This window comes from Lepidochelys kempii, chromosome 5, assembly GCF_965140285.1.
Source record: "Lepidochelys kempii isolate rLepKem1 chromosome 5, rLepKem1.hap1, whole genome shotgun sequence".
Classification (NCBI taxonomy): Eukaryota; Metazoa; Chordata; order Testudines; family Cheloniidae; genus Lepidochelys; species Lepidochelys kempii.
The window spans coordinates 61,644,207-61,662,265 of NC_136384.1; the positions used below are offsets into that span (position 1 = coordinate 61,644,207).

Consider the following 18,059-nt stretch of genomic DNA (forward strand, 5'->3'; position numbering starts at 1 on the left):
CTGATTCTCAACTGATTGGTAGCAGTCTGGCATTGCCAGCTTCCTTACAGCAATCACCACTTGCTTCTCCACTGTTAGTGCAGCTCCCATTTTGGAGTCCCTGCGCTGGAGGGTTGGGGCAAGCTCTGCACACAGTTTCAGGAAGGTGACTTTGTGCATCCGAAAGTTCTACAGCCACTGCTCGTCATCCCATACCTGCATAACAATGTGATCCCACCACTTAGTGCTTGTTTCTCAAGCCCAGGACTGATGGTCCACCATGTGCAGCTGCTCTGTGAATGCTAACATCAATCTTGAATTGTTTCTGTCCATGACACAAAACAGGGCAGATACCATGGCATCATCAGAGTTGCAGCTCATGAAATACTACAGGATCAGGCATGTTGTGTTCATAACTCTCATCACAATACTGGAGAGCAGTGCAGGATCCATGCTTTCTGACAGAGGTGGTAGGCAGGCACCTACAGGGGTGCAGGGACTGTTGAAAAGCAGCATAAAATGTACTAGGAAGGCCATGGAATGATGGGATGCAGAAAGCTGCATCATCGGACACTGAACCTGCCACCATGAGGCATTGCAAACCCATCCCAGAATGCCCTGTGGCAGATGGTGGCCAGTTGCACAGTGAGATAGCTATCCACAGTGCACTGCTCTTTGTGTTGATGCAAGAGCTGTTCATGTGGACATGCTCCACCGACACAAGAAGCATAGTTTGGACATGCACCAGTGGTTTAAATACAGCAGTGGCTGTACATCATCGTAATTTAAGTTGACGTAACTCTGTAGTGTAGACAGGCTGTGAGAGAGAGAAAAGAAGGAAAAAGCCTGTTAAAAGCAGGCTTGGAACAGAAGTTTTTTATCCAGAACTTGAGGGACAGTTTTGACTCTTGAGGTGGGACGCTGTTCATGAATACTGGATCCTTCCTTTAGCTAGGAATACTCTGGAAAACTGTTTTAAGGCAATAGAAAACGTAACAACATAAGAACGGCCATACTGGGTCAGGTGAATGTGCCATCTAGCCCCATATCCTGTCTTTTGACAGTGGTCTGTACCAGATGCGTCAGAGGGAATGAGCAGAACAGGGCAATTTTGAGTGATTCATTCCATTGTCCAATCCCAGCTTCTGGCAGTCAAAGGTTTAGGGACACTTGAGGCATGGACTTGTGTCCCCTGACTATCTTGGCTAACAGTCTTTGATAGACCTATCCCCCATGAATTTATCTAGCTCTTTTTTTAACCCAATTATACTTTTGCCTTCACAACATCCCATAGCAACAAGTTCCACAGCTTGACTATGCATTATGTAAAAAAGTACTTCCTTTTGTTTGTTTTAAACCTGCTATTAATTTCATTGGGTGACTACTGGTTCTTATGCTATATGAAGGGGTAAATAACACTTCCTGATTCACTTTCTCCATATCACTCATAATTGTATAGACCTCTATCATATTCCCCCTTAGTCCTCTCTCTTCCAAGCTTTCAGCAGCTTCAGTCTTTTTAATCTCTCCTTGTAGGGGTATTCCATACCCATAATAATTTTCATTGCTCTTTTCTGCACCTTTTCTAATTCTAATATATCTTTTCTGAGATGAGGTGACCAGAACTGCATGCAGCATTCAAGGTGTGGGCATACCATGGATTTATATACTACAATTATAATATTTTCTTTTTTATTATCTATTCCTTTTTTTTATCTATTCCTTTCTTAATGGTTCCTAACATTTTGTTAGCTTTCTTGACTGCCGCTGCACAGGGTGCATGCTTTCGGAGAAATATCCACAATCACTGCAAGATCTCTTTCTTGAGTGGTAACAGCTAATTTAGACCCCATCACTTTGTATGGATAGTTGGGATTATGTTTTCCAATGTATATTACTTTGCACTTATCAACATTTAATTTAATCTGCCATTTTATTTCCCCATCACCCACTTTGTGGGATCCTTTTGTAACTCTTCACAGTCAGCTTTGGACTTAACTATCCTGAGTAATTTTGTATCATCCACAAACTTTTTACCTCACCATTTAACTGCTTTTTCAGAGCTTCTACATCCGTAGTGGCTAGGATGGTGTTTTCTGGAAGATCATCAAAGGATTGTAGTTTCCTCAGGAGGTCAGTGATGTCTCGAAGATAGCTGGGAGTGCTGGTAGCATAGGGCCCAAGGAGAGAGTCTACATAGCCAGACAATCCTGCTGTCAGGGTGCCAATGCCTGAGATGATGGTGCATCCAGGATTCCCAGGTTTATGGATTTTGGGTAGGAGATAGAATACCCCTGGTTGGAGCTCTAGGGGTGTGTCACTGTAGATTTGTTCCTGTGCTTCTTCAGGGAGTTTCTTGAGCAGATGGTGTAGTTTCTTTTGCTAATCCTCAGTGAGGTCAGAGGGTAATTGCCTGTAGAATGTGGTGTCAGAGAGTTGTCAAGCAGCCTCTCGTTCATATTCTGACCTATTCATGATGACTACATTACCTCCTTTGTCAGCGTTTTTTATTATGATGTCAGAGTTGTTTCTGAGACTGTGGATGGCGTTGTGTTCTGCATGGCTGAGGTTAAGGGGCAAGTGATGCTGCTTTTCCACAATTTCAGCCCGTGCACGTCGGCGGAAGCACTCTATGTAGAAGTCCAGTCTGTAGTTTCAACCTTCAGGAGGAGTCCTCTACACCAACATGCCACACAGAGATGGACTACAAGCCGTCAGGAACAGTATCCCGGATAATGTCATGGCAAACCTGATGGCTGAACTTTGTGACTTTGTCCTCACCCACAGCTATTTCAGATTTGGGGACAATGTATACCTTCAGATCAGCGGCACTGCTATGGGTACCCGCATGGCCCCACAGTATGCCAACATTTTTATGGCTGACTTAGAACAACGCTTCCTCAGCTCTCGTCCCCTAATGCCCCAACTCTACTTGCGCTACATTGATGACATCTTCATCATCTGGACCCATGGAAAAGAAGCAAGCCCTTGAGGAATTCCACCAGGATTTCAACAATTTCCACCCCACCATCAACCTCAGCCTGGACCAGTCCACACAAGAGATCCACTTCCTAGACACTACAGTGCTAATAAGCGATGGCCACGTAAACATCACCCTATACCAGAAACCTACTGACCGCTATACTTACCTACATGCCTCCAGCTTCCATCCAGGACACATCACACAATCCATTGTTTACAGCCAAGCTCTAAGATACAACCACATTTGCTCCAATCCCTCAGACAGAGACAAACAACTACAGGATCTCTATCAAGTGTTCTTAAAACTACAATACCCACCTGGTGAAGTGAAGAAACAGATTGATAGAGGCAGAAGGGTACCCAGAAGTCATCTGCTACAAGACAGGCCCAACAAAGAAAGTAACAGAACGCCACTAGTCGTTATCTACAGCCCCCAACTAAAATCTCTTCAGCACATCATCAAGCATATACAACCTATCCTGAAGGATGATACCTCACTCTCACAGATCTTGGGAGACAGGCCAGTCCTCACTTACAGACAGTCCCCCAAACTGAAGCAAATACTCACCAGCAACTACACACCGCACAACAAAAACACTAACCCAGGAACCAATCCCTGGAACAAACCCCGTTGCCAAGTCCGTCTGCATATCTATTCAAGGGACACCATCAGAGGACCTAACCACATCAGCCACACCATCAGGGGATTGTTCACCTGCACATCTACCAATGTGATATATGCCATCATGTGCCAGCAATGCCCCTCTGCCATGTACATTGGCCAAACCGGACAGCGTCTATGCAAAAGAATAAATGGACACAAATCTGACATCAGGAATTATAACATTTAAAAACCAGTAGGAGAACACTTCAATCTCCCTGGTCACTCAATAACAGACTTAAAAGTGGCCATTCTTCAACAAAAACACTTAAAAAACAGACTCCAATGTGAAACTACAGAACTGGAATTAATTTGCAAACTGGACACCATCAAATTAAGCCTGAATAAAGACTGGGAGTGGATGGGTCATCACAAAAAGTATTTTTGCCATACTAATTGCCCCCTACTGTTACTCACACCTTCTTGTCAACTGTTTGAAATGGGTCACCCTCATTACCACTACAAAAGTGATTTTTCCTCCTTTGGTGTTCTACTGTTAATTGAATTCTCTCATTAGACTGACCCCCCACTTGGTAAGGCAACTCCCATCTTCTCATGTACTGTATATATATATCTGCTACTGTATTTTCCACTCCATGCATCTGATGAAGTGGGTTCTAGCCCATGAAAGCTTATGCCCAAATAAATTTGGTAGTCTCTAAGATGCCACAAGGACTCCTCATTGTTTTTGCTGATACAGATTAACATGGCTACCACTCTGAAAATTGTATAGGTTAGCTTTCCCTCACTATTTCATCTTTGAATCGGTGTTTTTTTCTCTTAAATAAACTTTTTATTTTCTTCCAAAGCAGATCTCTGGTTTTCAAATGGTGTGGACTGTGTGTGCCAAAGTAAGTGATATCGATGGGGCTGGTTTCATGCTTCCAGGTGTGACAAACCAGGGGGGAATGGTTTGAATGTCTGGTAATGAAGAATTACAATGAATTTGGGGTAGGTTTACCATACGTCGATTGGGGTGTTCCTGGACATTGCCTCTTTTTTTACTGTTCACCCTCAGTCCCAGCAGATTTTCCAAAAAACAGGCAGTGTCCGGGGGTTTTGCAGAACAATCATTGCAGCTCAGAAAGAGCTCTGATTGGTCCGCTTCCCTACTGGTCCCTCCCTGCATCCACAGCTGATTGGTCCATTCCCCTGCAGCCACAGCTCCTGGATCCCACCTATCCAGGACCTGGCTCCTAGGCCTGGGGAGGGGGCCCCACAGGGAGGCACTGACTGATGGCTGGCACTGTGTCCTGGGCTTGAACCAGCCGCCCTTCCACCAGAAGAGACACAGCCCCCTACCTCCAGTGAGTACTCCCACCACAGATACCCGCTCCAGTACCCCCCAAATACTCCTCCCAGTACACACATACCCCTCCAGCATCCCCAAGTACCCCCTCCAGCACCTCCAACTGTATGTCCCCTCTAACTCCCCTGCCCCTCTGGCAGTGTCCTCTTTTTGTGAACCTGAAATATAGTAACCCTAATTTGGGGAGACTCAGGACTGAAAGTCCTTTTGGTGTCACCCTGCAGAGGGTAACAAGACTGGTGAAAGCCTGAGTGTGCTTGTGGGCTGGCTACTGGTGTCAAGAAATTGAACCACAACTGCACAGTATGAAGACCCCCAAAGTTACAGGGCAGGCAATAAGAGAACCCCTTACCAGTCCGGGTAGTCCCCAAAATGTGTCAAGAGGGGCTTAACACATACACCTGACATTGGCATCTCTGCTTGGCTAGTTTAGGTGTCTCCCTGTCTAACTTTTGTGGATAGCATTCTACAGCACCTATGTCATAAATATAAAGGGAAGGGTAACCTTTAAAATCCCTCCTGGCCAGAGGAAAACTCCTCTCACCTGTAAAGGGTTAAGAAGCTAAAGGTAACCTCGCTGGCACCTGACCAAATGACCAATGAGGAGACAAGATACTTTCAAAAGCTGGGAGGAGGGAGAGAAACAAAGGGTCTCTGTCTGTCTATATGCTGCTTTTGTCGGGGATAGACCAGGAATGGAGTCTTAGAACTTTTAGTAAGTAATCTAGCTAGGTATGCGTTAGATTATGATTTCTTTAAATGGCTGAGAAAAGAATTGTGCTGAATAGACTGACTATTTCTGTCTGTGTGTCTTTTTTGTAATGTAAGGTTTTGTCTAGAGGGATTCTCTATGTTTTGAATCTAATTACCCTGTAAAGTATCTACCATCCTGATTTTACAGAGGGGATTTCTTTACTTCTATTTACTCCTATTTCTGTAACCCTTCTGCCTGTCAGAGTTGGCAGCAACAAGGGCTGGGTTCAATATATAGGGGATCCATTCCAATAACACAATGCAAACCGGCTCAAGCCCCCACCCAGTGACCTGGGACAAATATATACCACCCTCGCTGGGCGCCTCCCAGAGGCAATACTTCCCCTCTCGCAAGCACATAGTCTGAGTGTAGCAAAAAGCCTTTTAATAACAGAGAGAAACAATGTGGCATTATGTTGGGGAAACACCACCAACAGGATTCATAACACAACCCATGAGCAAAAAACCCACCCCAAGCAAATTGGGGCATGCCCCTTTCCCTTTGGTTCTTGAGTCCGGCAACCCCAAATCACCCAAAGTCCCAAAAGTCCAGTGACCCAAAAGTCTCTGTCCCTGGTCAGGGCAGCCCCAGAGTTCGAAAGTTTATCTGTGGAGCTTTACCTCCCAACCTGGGTGGAGATGGGATGGGGGTAAGAGGCACCTAACATGATCTGAAGCTGACTGCCCCACAGCTCCATAGGCCTCCGCTCCGCTCTGCCGCCCCACGAACTCCTTCGCTCAGCTCCGCGTCCCACAAGCAGCTCCCGCCGTCCCAGAAACTGCTCCACCAGCCGGTCCACAAACTGCTCCGCATCCCACCAGCGGCTCACGCTGTCCTATGAACTGCTCCACCAGCCTGTCCACAAGGTACTCCAGCCGTCCCGCAAACTGCTCCACACTATATCTTCAGGCTCCCCCACTACTTAACACAACGCTCAGTGATTTCAGCTCTTAGTCAGTTCACCTTGTGGTAGTGGAGCCTCAGTGCTAGTGCACTATTAGCCCAAAGTGAGCTCAGCAGCCTGTAACAAGACTCCTAATAGGATCAAAATTAGCTCTGATATTCCACAGTAGAGAGAGGAGGAAGTGCAATTAGCATGTAAGGCCCTCACCAAGGGGCCCATACCACTAAGTATTAATACTTATCCCCAGCCTCTCTCCATTCACAGAGTTTTAAAACCCATGACCCTTGCCTAGCGAGTTCTACTTAGTTGATGGTGAGTCCCTCCATCATAACAAAAGGCCAAGTACAGTTCCAAGCACAGTTCCCATAATCAGGGTAACAACAATTTATTCTTCCTGCCCCAATAACAGAGACACTGGGGATCCCACAGCAGCCAAAGTGACCATTTGGGCAGCTATGGCCTCATTCTAGGTGGGGTGGGTGTGCCTCTGCAAATGAGATCAGCCCCTGAAGTTCTTTTCCACAACTTGCCACACCTCACCACCAGATGTCAGGGTGGAGCTCATCCTGACACTGCTTACATTTCTATTAAAAGTCTTCTTGTAAGAAAACTGAATGCTTTTTCATTGTTCTCAGATCCAAGGGTTTAGGTCTGTGGTCACCTACGCAAATTGGTGAGGCTTTTTATCCAACATTTCCCAGGAAAGGTGGGGGGTGCAAGTGTTGGGAGGATTGTTCATTGTTCTTAAGATCTAAGGGTCTGGGTCTGTAGTCACCTAGGCAAACTGGTGAGGCTTTTTACCAAACCTTGTCCAGGAAGTGGGGTGCAAGGTTTTGGGAAATATTTGGTGGGAAAGACATTTCCAAACAGCTCTTCCCCAGTAACCAGTATTTGTTTGGTGGTGGTAGCGGCCAATCCAAGGACAAAGGGTGCAATATCTTGTACCTTGAGGAAGTTTTGACCTAAGCTGGTAAGGATAAGCTTAGGAGGTTTTCATGCAGGTCCCCACATCTGTACCCTAGCGTTCAGAGTGGGGGAGGAACCTTGACAATCTATCTCTCCATTTCATTTTATAGGGAGCCTAGGCACCTAACTCAGGCTTTGTGGATTGTGGTTTTGTTCCTGTGATTTTCTATGTGCCTAAAAGTTAAGCACCACAATGCTCAGTGATGTGTTATCTGAATCCCTTTATAGATCTGGGCCTATGTCCTTTAAGATTTTAGAATTAGTAGATCTCATCTTCTAATTTTTATTCATAGATTGGAAGAGGAAAATAAGCTTTTCTATTTTTTTCAGCTCCAAATTAGTTTCTTAACTTTGAATGAACTAGTCACTCAAGTGAATAAATTGAAATGAAAAAAAATTCTCTGCATCTGCAGAAGAGGCCATTGCTATCAAAAGTTGGTTTAGTACTTCAGCAGACTCTGGTTCCAGGTACTTAGCCCGTGACTTCCATCATTCAGGGGTTTGACTTTCTTTAAAATTTCAAGAGCAAACAGATCCTACTTCATATTATGTTTTTATTTAATTTAGATTATGTCAATAGATTATAATAAGTTTATGCGTTAACATAGGTTGCCAATTATATAATTAATTTTAAATAGGCTTATTTTGGAAAAAAAAAACCTGTATTCAATTTAAATTTAAAAAAAATCATTTTTTATTTAAAAAGTCCTCGATTTTTATCCACATTGGTAACAAATGGGTTTGGGAGAGTTTTTCACTGTATTATTGTAGCTGCACCTGAATCCAGTCAACATCATCAGCTATGAAAGTTTCAAGTCTAAAGCTGAATTTCTAGGCTGTTAGCACTAAGTGGCTTTGTCCCTCTTTCTTAAAGTAACATGTTCCAAGGGCCTTGATGCTGCAAATAGTGATGCACGCGACGTGCTTTATACAGGTGAGTAGTCCCAAGGACTGAAACTTGTCACCCCTGACTTCAGTCGCCCTATCTGGTGAGAGACCAATGTACCTACAGAACCCAAGAGATGCCCCACCTCTACGGTCCGCAACAGTGAATCCCAATGAAATGATGTGATATTTACAAGACAGCGGGGGCCGCGGGGGTGGGGCGGAACCAACCCAGCCCCTTAGGACAGGTCTGTCACTGCTGAAAGTAAGGGGAGGGGCTCACATGTCCGCTACCGGCTGAACAGACATGGATAATGGCGCTTCCCCACGGGCTTCTGGATGGCAGAAGTCTCCCCCTCTGAATTTCTGCTCTTTCATCCCAAACGTCTTGCGAGCGAGCAGCGCCAGCAAGGGCCGCGCATACTCTGCTTCCTCGCCCCACTGGCCAGATGCGACCCTCACATCTCCCTGCCGTGCCAGTCCACAGCGTTCAGCGCGCAGTACTCAGTCTCCCCGCTAGGGGGCAATGGAGACTAGCTCCATCGCCGGGATTCCCGCGAGTCACGCAGGATATGTGCTCGTCACGTGTCACGTGGCGCTCAGGGCTCCAATAGCCTGGTAGGTCTCTGGTCACGTGTTACTTCGCAGCCCTTCTGTGGTGGAAGAGTGTCTCGCCGCTGCCGGACCCTTACCTGGGTGCGTAGAAGCCGGTTCTAGTGGCGGAGAACGCGTGGCGCGTGTTCTGTTATGCGACCTATCAGAGTCTGAGCGGTCGCAGTGCTTGCCGGGAGTTATAGTCTGTGCTCGAGCGCGGCGGTTGCCGGAAGTTGTAGTCTCCCGAGGCGGTGGGCCCTGAGGCTGGCTGCGGCGGCGCAGCGATGCCTCGCGGCCCGGCTGTGCGTGACGCACGTTGGAAGAGGGGCTGTCTGCAGGGTAGTGACGGCTGGGCTCCAGAGCGCGCTGAGGCAGCGCTGCCGTCATGATCAGTCAGCGCCCTAGGTTGTGCGCGTGACTCCCCGCTCCTCCGCCCGGTCCAGAGCTCTGTCCGCTCTGTCAGCTGCGGGGCTCGCGCCAGGCGCGAACACCAACGGCTGTTAAATGTGGGGCTCGTGAGCCCCGTCGCGGCTGCGAACCGTGGGCCGAGCCCGGCCGGGGAACTGACGGAGCGGGCTCTGCCCGGGTGCTCCCGCTTCGCGCGAGGCCCCAATTGTGCCGGCACCGTTGTGTCCCCTCCGCCGGCCAGACCCAGAGAGCTCCCGCCCGCGCCTAGCCCTTGAGCCTTGAGCATGGGGGCCCGGGCGATGGCGCTCCCTGTTTTCTGCTCAGGCGGTGGGAGTCGGGGTGGGGCTGGGGCCACGCTCCCCTCGGCCTGGCAGGGCTGCGGGGCAGGAGATGCTGGATGGAAATTTGAGGGCGCGGGCCTGCCCCGAGGAGCGGCCAGAAAACTAGAGCGCCCACAGCGGCTGGTGGAGGGGGAAGCTGGCTCGGCCACTCCTCTTTCCGTAGCACTTCAGTGGCTGGGGGTTAACTGGTAGCTGAGTGTTTTGAGGAGAGAGCTGCTGCTCCTGGCGGGGGCTAGGAAGCGCTCCAGCCAGGCACAGAGAGGATGAGGAGGAAGGATACCAGAGGAAGGCTGGAGTGGAGTTTTCATTAGGTTTCTGTCATGCGATGTGGAATCCCCCCTCTCTGCTGCTCCCAGTGGGCAAGGAGCCTGCCTCCTCCCATCTGTCAGAGCCAGAATATCCACTTCCAGCTAGTTCTTCCCATGCTCACCACCAGCTCCCAGCTGAGAGTTGCCATTAGTGGGCTGAAAAAAGGGTCTAATTATAGTTTGCCCTTGGCAAGAATCCCTTGGCTCTCTCCCTCAGTGCTAGAAACCCTTCCTCGGCCACAGTGCTTCTTAACAGACTTATACTCAGATTCAAATGGTCAGTCTCAAGGGCTTTCTCTGGAGGACCTGCCGTTTGTTGGGACAGTTTTGGTCCTGCAGTTAATTGTAAGCACATATGCTAGTATTTACATATCCGCCTGATTGTGCCTCAAAGTGACGTTTAATGTTTAAATGTTCGCACTTGCCCCAGCTATTAAATGTGGGTGCCAAAACATGCCAGCAAAATCAGAGGCTGAGCTGAAGCCTTTTTAAGTCTGAATCAAACTTGGGTGCATGCCTACATTTAGGCAACCAAATACATGTGGCCTGATTGTCAGAGGTGTTCAACAGCTAAAACTCCCATCAATCTTGGTGGGAGTTTTGGGTGCTGATCATCATGCAGAATCAGGCACCTTCGTGAGGATGAGAATGCCTAATTGTAGGCACTGTATTTGAAAATTTTGGCCTCTGTGACTTGCTGAAGGTTACATACTGAATCAGTGATATTAGAGATCAGGAGTTTACAGTTCACAGTCTTCAGAATATTTTGTACTATGTTTATTTACAAAGCAAGCTGTGAAAGAAGTGAGTAATTCTCAGGATAATGTATTCCTGTGACTAATAATTACGATAAAATCTTAGCTAGAAATAGAAACATGGTATGAGCTGAAACACAAATGGATAGGGCTGCCTGAAGGAGCCGTACTGCTATTAGATTTATGCATAATCAGCTTGTAAGTAGCCTGGAAAGTACCATGGTGTTTACACCAGCCTGCAGGGGCTGTGACATGCATATTTGATTTAGAATTATTTGTTTGCCATGCGTGAATTAACATAGGAATGTTATAAAAAACTTCTAAATGCTGTTTTAAATGAGTGTGACTCCACAATGCCTTCTGGAGAAGGCAGCTATGAGATCATTATAAGGAGTAAAGAAGCAAACAACTCTTATCTTCTGTTATCAGCCCAGCCAAAGCCTTCCTCTATTCAGTTCTTGCAAAGTTCACTTCAGCCATGTTGTGTCCCACACAAAGACTGCCTTTTTTTGCTGTTCAGACCAGTTCCACTGTCTTTTAGAAAGCCTTTTTCAGTAAAGAAGCACTTATCAGAGCTGATACATAGAGGAGGCCTGGATGTGATGGAGCTATAGAGGGAATTGGTGCTGCTCTCATTACTTTGCAACTTCATTTCTTCATCCATTCTTCATCTCCGTCATGCTCTAGTATGGATCTAAGGTACTGATGTGACTTGATGTGTTGCTGAGGAGCTACATTGCTTTTATCCCATTTAGAGCTTGATTCTGTCCCACTTTGGTTACTCCCCTCTACCCTCCCTTGTGCCCATTCTTCTCTGTACATAACAAAGACTTTTTTTTTAACTTTGTTTTTCTTTTGCATGTAAACTTTAACCCTTTTATTTTTTTTAAATCCTTGTATATCCCCAACCTGGACATGATCTAAAAAATAGTTTTAGCACATTTGTTTTTGTTTATATGGAGTTTTTTTTGGGGATTGGCATAAATGAATTAAAAGAGGTTTAGAATCTAAGTCTCATTTTGCCCCAACTGCAGTGTTGCTGTTACCCAAGCCCTCAGTCTAGTAATGAACTTTTAATTAAGAGGTACCATGACATTTGTTCTTTTATCTAACAGACTGGATATACATTGTTATGAAGCAGGGATGTTTTATTAATATAATACAGATATATTTTCATCAAAACTTTTGCTTATGATATTTTGGTTAAATATCTTTATGAATGACTTGGTAACCAAAGTGTCCTTGTTTAGAAACCCTAAACTTTAATTGTTTTATAAAGTGGCTTTTTACTATTTTAACTAAAGGACATGGATTTGCACAGCTCAGTTGAAACACCTGATAAAGTGAAGGCTGATGCTCCTGTATATGCTGGTAAGGAAGAAGACATAAAACAGTCCCAAAGAATAACAGCTAGTGTCCATGACAGAGAAGTTGTCGTTTTCTACCATGAAGGGAAATTTTATGCCATGGACCGTTACTGTTACCGTAAGATTGTTTGCACTCTTCATCTTGGTGTTTATGTAACAATTTTAAAGTAAGCTAGTGTGAGTGTTGACTCTAATTCCATATTCCACTATGTTTCAGATGCAGGAGGTCCTTTACATCTTGGAGAGATAGAGGTATGTAACATTCTAAAAATAACACACACAATTATTCAGAATCTTTTTACATTTTAATACCAATTTTATATTATTCTCTCACTTTGGGCTAAATAATGTTCTTGGTAACACTGCAGTAATTCTACTGGAATCAGTGGGGTTACTTTGGATTTACACTGGTATAGCTGAAAGCAAAATTTGGCCCTCTCTCTCTATAATGGACCACTATCTTTAACAGTCCTTAATTTTTCAATGTCCACAATGCTCTCAACTCCCTGCTGGCTTGAGGGACAGGAGGCCAAGTTCAGGTACTTTTGAGACAAATAGTTTAATAATCATTTATTATTAGGCACTTACTAGAGACACTTACTTTATAAAACACTGACAGCATGCTTTGTGTTTGCACATCATAGAGAGATGTGGTGTATGTCAAAATGTGAGTAAGTAAAAGCATCTCCAGTCACACTGTTGAAAATAAAAAATGGCTATTATCTTTATTATCTGGAGTCTGAAAGAATCCCTGTCATCTATGCACACACATCCCATTATGATAGATTATTGCCAGTTAGGGGCATTATGGGTTTTCCTCTGAATCTTCTGACATTGGTCACTGTTGCAAACAGGCTATGCTAGCTGGATCAGTAATCTGATTTGGTATTCCAGTTGTTAATTTTAAAAACAGAACCTGGTGTTCCTGCCATGGCAGTACAGGGCATTAAAACTAGTCCACAAAGCTGTGTGTTGGTCTAGAGATATTTCATTAGAGAAGAGTAAGATTTGTGGGTTGTCCTAATTTTTTCCCCAGGATGTCAATGGACAGCCCTGCATTATTTGCCCTTGGCATAAGTATAAAATTACTTTGGCAACAGGAGAAGGATTAGATCAAGCCGTAAACCCTACAGAACCATCAGCAACACCAAAATGGCGATCAAAAGGAATAAAGCAAAGAACTCACAAGGTTACTGTAGACAATGGAAGTGTTTATGTGACTCCTTCTGACTTATCTATCAGCTGTGACTCTGATTACTATGCTGATAAGTACAAAAAGACTGGAAGTTCTGATATGAAAAAATAATGCACATCCTGAACTTCAAAATCAGTGGCCATAATGAAAAATATCAGTGTGTGTGTATATAAGGCATCATCAGTATATCAGGATGATATGCAGATTTTTTCTAGATGTTAATATAATGAAATACCAGTGTTAATCTTATTGCTATTAGAGCATTAAGTAATGTAGAAATGAGTAAGATCATAAACAAAAGTTCAAGACCCTCTTTAGAATGAGTTAGCATTGTGCCAGTGCAGTTTTATATTTGTCTTTAATAAAATACAAGTTTAATGTATGTACATTAGACTAGTTTGTAATATTTGAAGTATTAAATCTTCCATTCCTATAGTATAAATCTTTTAACTTTTAGGAGGAGGATTATTATACTATTGCATTTAATTAGTTTATAAAAACATCTTGAAATGTTATGGTAAATATCCGTTGAAGGATAGAATTTTTTGTATACATTAAATAGTTTAGAACTATAATAATTTCAATGTAATTGGGAGATATTTTTAAAAAAATATTATATTTGCAGGTCAGGAGAAAAACCTATTATTTTATCTTCTTAACACATAGGACCAGAGTTTCATAAAGTGATGTACAAAGCATTTGTGTGTTGTAATGTGCTTTTGCATGGTTACTTTTGTGTGTGCAATTACCCCAGTTCTGTTCTAAATAAGTACTTATGTCTCCTTCATCATGGTAGTGCCTGAGCACATTCCAATAATCAGTTAACCAACATGACATGTGAGTTCTCTGTCACCCTTTCCTCTGGAGGAAAATTGGATGTGTCATGTAGAATTTTGGTTTTGGACTATTTTAAAAATGTAAACACTTATCAGAGGGTGTCATAAATATAAAGGGAAGGGTAACCAGCTTTCTGTATACAGTGCTGTCATAAATATAAAGGGAAGGGTAAACCCCTTTGAAATCCCTCCTGGTCAGGGGAAAGCTCCTCTCACCTGTAAAGGGTTAAGAAGCTAAAGGTAACCTCGCTGGCACCTGACCAAAATGACCAATGAGGAGACAAGATACTTTCAAAAGCTGGGAGGAGGGAGAGAAACAAAGGGTCTGTGTGTCTGTCTTATGCTGTTTTGCCGGGGATAGACCAGGAATGGAGTCTTAGAACTTTTAGTAAGTAATCTAGCTAGGTACGTGTTAGATTATGATTTCTTTAAATGGCTGAGAAAAGAACTGTGCTGAATAGAATACCTATTTCTGTCTGTGTATCTTTTTTGTAACTTAAGGTTTTGCCTAGAGGGGTTCTCTGTGTTTTGAATCTAATTACCCTGTAAGGTATCTACCATCCTGATTTTACAGGGGGGATTTCTTTATTTCTATTTACTTCTATTTTTATTAAAAGTCGTCTTGTAAGAAAACTGAATCCTTTTTCATTGTTCTCAGATCCAAGGGTTTGGGTCTGTGGTCACCTATGCAAATTGGTGAGGCTTTTTATCCAACATTTCCCAGGAAAGGGGTGTGTGTGCAAGTGTTGGGAGGATTGTTCATTGTTCTTAAGATCCAAGGGTCTGGGTCTGTAGTCATCTAGGCAAATTGGTGAGGCTTTTTACCAAACCTTGTCCAGGAAGTGGGGTGCAAGGTTTTGGGAAGTATTTTGGGGAGGAAAGATGCGTCCAAACAGCTCTTCCCCAGTAACCAGTATTAGTTTGGTGGTGGTAGCAGCGGCCAATCCAAGGACAAAGGGTGGAATATTTTGTACCTTGGGGAAGTTTTGACCTAAGCTGGTAAAGATAAGCTTAGGAGGTTTTTCATGCAGGTCCCCACATCTGTACCCTAGAGTTCAGAGTGGGGGAAGAACCTTGACAAGTGCTATAAAATCCCTCCTGGCCAGAGGCAAAACCCTTTCACCTGTAAAGGGTTAAGAAGCTAAGGTAAACTCGCTGGCACCTGACCCAAAATGACCAATGGGGGGACAAGATACTTTCAAATCTTGAGAGGGTGGAACAAAGGGTTCTGTCTGTGTGATGCTTTTGCCAGGAACAGATCAGAAATGCAAGCCTTCCAACTCCTGTTAAATTAGTAAGTAATCTAGCTAGAAAATGTGTTAAATTTTCTTTTGTTTAATGGCTGGTAAAATAAGCTGTGCTGGAGGGAATGTACGTTCCTGCCTTTGTGTCTTTTTGTAACTTAAGGTTTTGCCTAGAGGGATTCTCTGTATTTTGAATCCGATTACCCTGTAAGGTATTTACTATCCTGATTTTACAAAGGTGATTCTTTTACATTTTCTTTAATTAAAATTCTTCTTTTAAGAACCTGATGGATTTTTCATTGTTCTTAAGATCCAAGGGTTTGGGTCTGTGTTCACCTGTGCCAATTGGTGAGGATTATTATCAAGCCTTCCCCAGGAAAGGGGGTGTAGGGCTTGCGGGGATATTTTGTGGAAAGACATCTCCAAGTGGTCTCTTTCCCTGTTCTTTGTTTAAAACGCTTGGTGGTGGCAGCATACTGTTCAAGGACAAGGCAAAGTTTGTACCTTGGAAGTTTTTAACTTAAGCTGATAAGAATAAGCTTAGGGGGTCTTTCATGCAGGTCCCCATATCTGTACCCTAGAGTTCAGAGTGGGGAAGGAACCTTGACAGAAGGTATCTTGGATAAGGCAGTTCAAAGAAGCGTGTACCTAGAACTTGGAGCAGAAAGTAGCAAAGTTTGTGATAGAGGCACTGGGGCAGTTCATTCCACAGTCTGACTAGTCCCCGAGAAAGCTGTGCCTCTTGGACAGATGAGCTTTGCTCATATGGTAGAAAGCCCCATTGTGCCTGAGGATCAGAGTTGTCAAGCACAGTACTTATCCCAGAACTTTAGGAGATCTTTCAGATACTATGGGGTCAGGCCATTCAAGATAAGTACCAAGACCTTGAACTTGATTCAGTATTCTGGGTGAAGTCAGTGTAGAGAGTGGAGCACAAGGCTGATGTGCTTATGGTAGCCAATGTTGTTGAGATGTGCTGCAACATTTGGTACTAGTGGAGTTTCCTAAGCATTGAAGGCTTCAGGCCCAGGTATATTGCATTATGGTGGTCCAGATAGGAGCTGGCAAAGGTGTGAATAACTGAGGGCAGGTCATTGTCTGTCTGCCAGGATGATATGGAATCTCATAGGCAACTGGAGCTGGTAGAAAGCATAACTCATGTTTTGTGTTATGCAAAAGCTTAGCATCATTGAGGAATCCAGGAACATTCATAAACTACAGAGTGACTTCATCAATTAGGAACATATACCTTTAGTCAGAGGAAGGTATTTGCCTCGTTCCTGTAAATTCTTCATAGTGCTTTTCTTTGCCCACCAACATATTCTTTTTCTTGCTCAGCGTCTGCTTCAACCAACTATTCTTCATCCAGGTGCTGATCTAATCAGAGTACTGGGCCATCTTTGTTTTAAGTGGTATAGTTGAATCTGTTGAAGGGTGGTGTTACGCTACACCCCATATTTTTCATAAACTATTGTTATAATATTATAGCATTCTTGCAAGATAAGGCATGTGAAATATTGTTGGAAAAGTTACAATTTACTGAATTTGATTATCCTATTTGTATGCATGTATCATTTTTGTATCTAAAGTTAGGAATCTTGACTCCATTGAATACATCTGTACTACAAAAGCGTTTGCACCTGGGGAATGCCCACCAGACAGAATGCAACCAGTTTGGCTGGCTAGCTGGGGACCAGTCAATGGACCATTAGGGAGAACAATAGGTCTTTGAAGATACTAATCTCCCACCTTCCTCAGAAGCTTTCCTGGGATGCTACAAACAACCTCTGACTCATGGCTGCTTTGATACTGCAGGGTCATGTGATTGTCACCTGGTACTAGACTCCATGGTAGAATACCAGTATTTTTCCACGGAGGGTGGTGGTGGTGGGAATCACACTGGAAAACAAAGGATTCCTGCCATATGTAAAAGCTATTTAAGGCTAGGGAGGATTAATCAGCATTCATTCTTCATTGAATTCCCCACCCACAATGAGTGCAGGAAAAGACAAAGGGGGGTGGGGAGAAGGACTGAGCCCAGGCTGGAAAGATGTCTGGCCTGTGAGAGTAATGCCTGGAGTTTCAAGCTGCAAACAAGAGCAGCTTGCCTTCAAGAGCCTCTGCAATCTGCCCAAAATAATATTTAGGGTGAGAAACTACTACTTGTAACCAGTTTCTTTTTTTGGTATCTTAAGCTTATATTGTGTTTTTTGTTTTATTTGCTGGGTAATCTGCTTTGATCTGTTTGCGATCCCTTAGGTTTTAAATGATATCTTTTGTAGTTAATAAACTTTTTGTTTTCTCTGGAACCAGTTTGTGGAACTTATAACTGGGGGATCGGGGGGGGAAAACTGTGCACATCTTCCTCCATATTGAGGAAGGGAGTGAATTTCATGAGCTTATGCTACTGTACAGTTCTCTGTACAGTGCAAGACAGTATAATTTTGGGTTTACACTCCAGGGGGGATGTGCACTTGAGTGCTGGGCATTTCTTTAGTGAAGCCTTCCCATGCAGAGCTGATTTCAGTGTCTCCCGTCTTTCTGAAGCTGGGTGTGTCCCTGCCTGGGTGT

General features: G+C 44.1%; 1 protein-coding gene across 1 annotated transcript; it reads left to right on the forward strand.

Annotated features, from left to right (window-relative positions):
* The first annotated feature begins 9,146 nt into the window (after positions 1-9,146).
* On the forward strand, positions 9,147-17,069 carry RFESD (Rieske Fe-S domain containing). Its single transcript, XM_073344543.2, has 4 exons — positions 9,147-11,545; positions 12,151-12,331; positions 12,431-12,465; positions 13,250-17,069. The coding sequence occupies exons 2-4, from the start codon at positions 12,154-12,156 to the stop codon at positions 13,517-13,519; spliced, it is 483 nt and encodes a 160-aa protein (XP_073200644.1). The 5' UTR covers positions 9,147-11,545; positions 12,151-12,153; the 3' UTR covers positions 13,520-17,069.
* The last annotated feature ends 990 nt before the right edge of the window (positions 17,070-18,059 follow it).

Coding starts and splice junctions, on each gene's coding strand:
- RFESD (XM_073344543.2), top strand. CDS start 12,154: ATGGATTTGCACAGCTCAGTTGAAACACCTGATAAAGTGAAGGCTGAT. Junction 12,332..12,430: donor CATGGACCGTTACTGTTACC/GTAAGATTGTTT, acceptor ACTATGTTTCAG/ATGCAGGAGGTCCTTTACAT. Junction 12,466..13,249: donor TACATCTTGGAGAGATAGAG/GTATGTAACATT, acceptor TTTTTTCCCCAG/GATGTCAATGGACAGCCCTG.